This window comes from Zeus faber (assembly GCF_960531495.2).
Source record: "Zeus faber genome assembly, chromosome: 18".
Classification (NCBI taxonomy): domain Eukaryota; kingdom Metazoa; phylum Chordata; class Actinopteri; order Zeiformes; family Zeidae; genus Zeus; species Zeus faber.
In genome coordinates, this window is record NC_137210.1 from 17,075,671 (window position 1) to 17,081,302 (window position 5,632).

The following is a 5,632-nucleotide window of genomic DNA, read 5'->3' on the forward strand; positions in this document are numbered from 1 at the left end:
TTGCACTCCAAAAATATATCATTAAATTAGCTTCAGATTTTCACATTCTACCATATCCTGAATGTCTTTCTTGTCTCCTATCATCTCTTAGGGGGGGACCTTTCCTTTAAATATTATTTTTAGATTTTAGATGTCGCTAAATCTGAGCATTGAAAGGTACAGTAGGTAGGTCAGCTGGTTTGGTCCTCTCCGTCCCATCGCTGATAATTACTACTGACACTACATTTACTCCAAAAATATATCATTAAATTAGCTTCAGATTTTCACATTCTACCATATCCTGAATGTCTTTCTTGTCTCCTATCATCTCTTAGGGGGGGACCTTTCCTTTAAATATTATTTTTAGATTTTAGATGTCGCTAAATCTGAGCATTGAAAGGTACAGTAGGTAGGTCAGCTGGTTTGGTCCTCTCCGTACCATCGCTGATAATTACTACTGACACTACATTTAACAGCTGACTTTATTCTAATTGCCCCTGGGGTCTCCTCTCACCAGACCAATCCCCACAGCTCATTTCTGCCACAGAAAAGCTGGGTGCCACAGACTCCCAGCTATTAACCTTGAGGCGACCTCTGGAGCTTGGCCCGTGGAGGGGAATACACAATGACACAGGACAACGCTGCACACAAAGACCAGACTGGCCCGTCACACACACACACACACACACACACACACACACACACACACACACACACACACACACACACACACACACACACACACACACACACACACACACACACACACACACACACACACACACAAGCTGTATGTGGCCTATTTCAGGACGTTTTATGAGATATTTGTGATGTGGAAAAATAAGTCCTGTTGCACTAATATTACTGCAAAATGTTAATGGTGTAATGGGCTCAGAAACCATTAAACCTGACCTCAGGAGCCATCCAAAAGGGAGTTCCGACTGACGTATTTCTCCGCAAACGTGCACTTGTCAGTCGAGCCGAGACACCTAAGAAAAAAAAAGAATTTAAATAATAGTCAAGGATCTGTTACAAAATCAAGGTCACATGCATTTTATATTTCGTATTTTAGATACGCTGCCATGATGTTCACCAGTGTGAATATGCTATAAATGAACGTCTAATTTATAGTACATACTAAACGTGCAAATTAATCAATAAAATGTGGCATATAATTTACTGTGGCAAGCTGCCAAACAGCAATAACAACGGGCAATAATCATTTTAAATTAAGTAGGACAGATTTTTATCAGCAGGAGTCCACTTCATCTCCACACAAGGACATAAACATGCCTGGGGTGACTCAAAGTCATTTGCCATAACAGCTTTCTTTTAATATGCAAAGGATCAAATAATGCATTTTAAATGAGCAATAATAGCCTTGGGTTAGTGCTATGGTCTATGAAATAAAAAGATGTACTGAGGACGTAACTAGTGTGGAGCACACTGCATGATTTATACATGTGTTCGGGAACAAACAATGTTGTGGAAATGTGCTGCAGACACTTTGAATAGATTAACAGTCAACTGCTAAAAATCCCTAATTTGTCTAAAGCCAAGTCCTGGAGAAATCTAAGAAAACACATGTCAAGCCCTTGTATACACATCAGTCTTTGCTTGCAAGCCATGAATTGGCTAATTTGCCTCTTTTCAACACGGGAACAAAAACAATTACCAAAGTCAACAAGCTTTACTCCACCCTCGGTTGTCAGAAGGATATTGTTGCCCTTGACGTCACGGTGGATAATCCTATTGTTGTGCAGATGCTGGAGACCCTTCCGAGCCAAAGGAGGACAACAGAGATGCTCAGTTCATCAGTAACCTTATTATCAATCATTTAAAGAAAAACCTGACTTTGCAATACAAAGCGGGGTAGCTACATGTACATAATGTGAAAAAAAAAAAAATCCTTCCCCAGTTTCTTCAAAAGAAGTGCAATAAAACCACCCCCCCACTACACCCAGACACACTATCTCTTCCTAAAATAAATGGATAGCACGCAGCGCGCATGCCTCCCTGCCTTGGGCCGTCTTACCAAGAGGGCACCGTACAAGATGTAGGAGATAACGGGCTCCTGCAGACGCTTGCCTTGCATGAGCAGACCTTTGATGAGCTCTGTGACAGAGCCGCCGTTGCACAGCTGGATGGAGGGGAGAGAGAGAGAGCGAGAGAGAGGAGAAGGACAGAGAGGGAAAAGAGGGGGGGGTGAAGGGGAGGGAGAAGAGAGGGAGAGGGGAAAGAGAGGGAGAAAGGAAAGCGAGAGAGGCGAGAAGGGCGGATAGAAAAAGGAGAAGGGAGAGAAGAGGGCAGAGAGAGAAGGGCGGAGAAAGTAGGCAGAAGGTCGAGAGAGAGGAGACCGAAGGGATGGGAGAAGGACAGCGAGGTAGAAGGGGGCAGGGAAATGGGGGAGGGAGAGAGAGAGAGAGAGAGAGAGAGACAATAGTGACTCCTCCATCAGTCACCGCTGTGCATCATGATTCATCTGGAGAGCGACGCCACACGCCCAACTTTCAGCGTCACAGCTTCTTCTGCACAAAACCATGATGCATCTCCCCGCGCTGCGATAGCATTAAGATTCATGCAAGCAGGCAAGCTGCTGTGATAAACTGCAACTTTCCAACTGGATATATCGCTTTAGCCACGAAGACAACAATAAAGTTTTCTAGGCTGGGGGATTTATTTACTTATATTTACGAGTCTTTACGAGTATTTTGGGTGAATAGGACGAACAGGAGCTAGGGTCGACCAACAGCAATGAGAAGCTATCACGATAAGCAGATTCAACCTTTATATACAAATGTATATTATCTTCCATAATAACAATAAACAGCACTTAATAAGTAGTTTGATTATAATTTTGTATAACTGAGATCAAGAGGGCGTAGTTACCAAACTCCTGGTGCAAAAGTCTAAATCGCGGAGGCACGAAACATGTGAGGACCTCACCTCCAACACCAGCCAGAGTTGTCCACCTGACAGGTTGTCGGTCTTGTAGAACATGCCGTAGAACTTGACCACATTCGGGTGGTTGGACAAGCTCCTCAGGATGTTGTACTCAGCCTCGATCTCCTCGTCCACATCCTTCGGTGTGGGGGGGGGGGGTTTAACATATTTACCGCACAGCTGTATGACATTTGGCGCTTCAAAGTATAAAAACAGTCACATTGAATGAGGTCTATTCAATCATCAGATTTCAATATTGTTCGCGCTTTAAGGAAAACAAGGCAATTTTTGTTGGCTGGGGATATTCTCTCAATATTGGAACAATTTAAACCTGTTGGGGTCCTAGACCCCCCAAAAGACGCCTCGGGAGATTTTAGGCATCAATTTCCTCATCGTCAAATTAAGGTTCAGAAATGCAAAAGATTCTGATGCCAATGATTCGTGTTGACCCTCAATTATCAAAAAATAATGCATATGTAAAAAAATATGGGAGGTTTACGTTCAATAGCTCCACAAAACATAAACCTAAATGAGACACATAAATTGGGGTTATGGACTGAGGACGCGAACAACCATTTCTCAAGACAACTTTCTGGAACTGGCTCCTTTTTTTTTTTTTTTTAAATCGAGAGTAAATCTCTGAGGAAGTTAAGGAGTAACAGTCTTTGAGGAAGAATTTCTCTTCCTGGATGTCTGAGCGATAGTGTCAGGAGTCTCATCAGGGAGAGGGATGGGAGGGGAGGGAGCTCTGTCTTCATAGCCACCCGGAAAGCAGTGCCACCACGGGCCACCTCATGCGCACGCGCACACACACACACACACACACACACACACACACACACACACACACACACACACACACACACACACACACACACACACACACACACACACACACACACACACACACACACACACACTCTACTCACACTCTACTCACACAATACAGCGGTAGTATCTACAGCATCCTTCCAAGTGGACAAATGAACATTACAAAGAAAGGCTGAATTCAATTCACCAGCTGTAGTTTGTGGTGCGGATGTGTTAGATTTAACATGACAGAAAGTAAATGAAACAGGGAGAGGTGGTTATATACAACTGAAGAGGGGTTGAACTCTAAACTGCATGGAGAGAATCAGAAGAACAGGGTGAGAGAGAAAAACAACAAAAAAAAAAAAAACTTACTCTGTTTGTATGGCTGGAGTGCTGATATAAGACGAAAAAGAACAGCGGTGAGAAGAAACATGTTTTTTATCGCATGCTGACGGAAGATTTTTTTAATTAAATGAAGACAGAAAAAGGAAAAGCATTATCCTCGGCAATCAGAGTCTGGACGCAGCGATGAAATAGACGTGTCATTACGGTGACTTACGTTGATTGGGTCGAGCACTTTGACTGCGGCCTGGCTTCCATCCTTCTTGCTCGTCACGCGGTACACCTTCCCATACGTTCCCTTGCCAATGGTTTCCACTATGTCCCAGTCACCCGATGGATCCCCCAGAGTCTCCAGGCCGATCATATTGGACTTGTATGGGTACAGGCCATATAGCGACCTCCTAGAGGACACAATAGGGAGCTCTAATCAGTTAATCATCATACTCGTAATCCGTAACTGTAGAAATTAAAAAATATATAACAAAAATAATAATACAATAAAATAACATTATTTCTCACAGCAAAAGGGATAATTGATAAATGTGGAACTAAAATATACACATAAAACAACATTTTCACAAATTTTTCTTCTCCCCAATACAGTTTGGTTTGTTAACTAGGGTGGGTGCGACACAACATGAGGGAAAGAGTAATCCTGTTTTATACCAAAAACCTTGTCCTCGCAAACAGAAAGCTTCTTACTCAAGTCAAAGGGGAAAAAAACAACAACATTTAAGCTAAGCCACTGAACAATCCGTGCACACACACACACACGTGCACTGTTAGAGCAGAAAAGCAAACCTGTAAATAACTCCCAATAACTAAAAGACCTGGCTAGTCACCACATGTGTACAGAACTGATGGAAGAATATGAAGCGTTCCCTCTGTACAGGTAAACAGTCCAGAATAGAACAATCCTTCATACCGCCCAGGGAGCCACTTACAACGGGGGCGAAAGCAAATGAGTGAGACAAACCGTCCGGTACTTACATCACAAGTGTTATTTTCTTCTGAGTCATGGAACCTCGAGACAAATTACTCCCGACTAAAGGGGTCTCAAGGGATCATAATACTACAACTCCAACAGCCACGGCGCTTGCTTCCGCAGAGACACTGATTCAGAGCTCTCTCTCTCGCTCTCTCTCTCTCTCTCTCTCCGTGAGGACCTTGTCGCCGCGGCCGCTAAGAAGCACAATCTGCTCAAGATCAATTGGATTGGACAGAGATTAACTTGAGGAACTCTCTCCTCAATGACCAGCAAACAAAAATATCTCCCCACTTAAGACCGGCACAAAGCCTGGACTTTGGAAAAAACACATTTCAAATGAAAATAATAATAATAATAATAATAACGTCACAGTCGTTAGTATTATTAAGGAGTAACGCCATTGTAAATGCTCTGGACTCGCGGTTCTATCTTTTAAGCGACGCCAGTGTCACAGGGCCGAGTGTAAGATAACCGATGCAGAGACAAACATGTCAAAAGAGATGAGGTTGTGAATATAACGCTGTGATAGATAAGGAAATTAAACTGACCTCTTGGGTTATATGCAAC

The 5,632-nt window shown here is 43.1% G+C and overlaps 1 protein-coding gene across 1 annotated transcript in view; it reads right to left on the reverse strand.

Moving 5' to 3' along the window:
• myo3b (myosin IIIB) overlaps positions 1-4,474 on the reverse strand; it is a 52,627-nt gene extending 48,153 nt beyond the window's left edge. Inside the window, exons 1-6 of the mRNA XM_080018791.1 lie at positions 4,295-4,474; positions 4,108-4,128; positions 2,926-3,060; positions 2,015-2,119; positions 1,655-1,754; positions 892-968 (exon numbers count right to left, since the gene is read on the reverse strand). Coding sequence (XP_079874917.1) covers positions 892-968; positions 1,655-1,754; positions 2,015-2,119; positions 2,926-3,060; positions 4,108-4,128; positions 4,295-4,441 — 585 coding nt within the window. The 5' untranslated portion in view covers positions 4,442-4,474. The remainder of the gene's footprint in view (positions 1-891; positions 969-1,654; positions 1,755-2,014; positions 2,120-2,925; positions 3,061-4,107; positions 4,129-4,294) is intronic.
• Between the last annotated feature and the right edge of the window lie 1,158 nt (positions 4,475-5,632).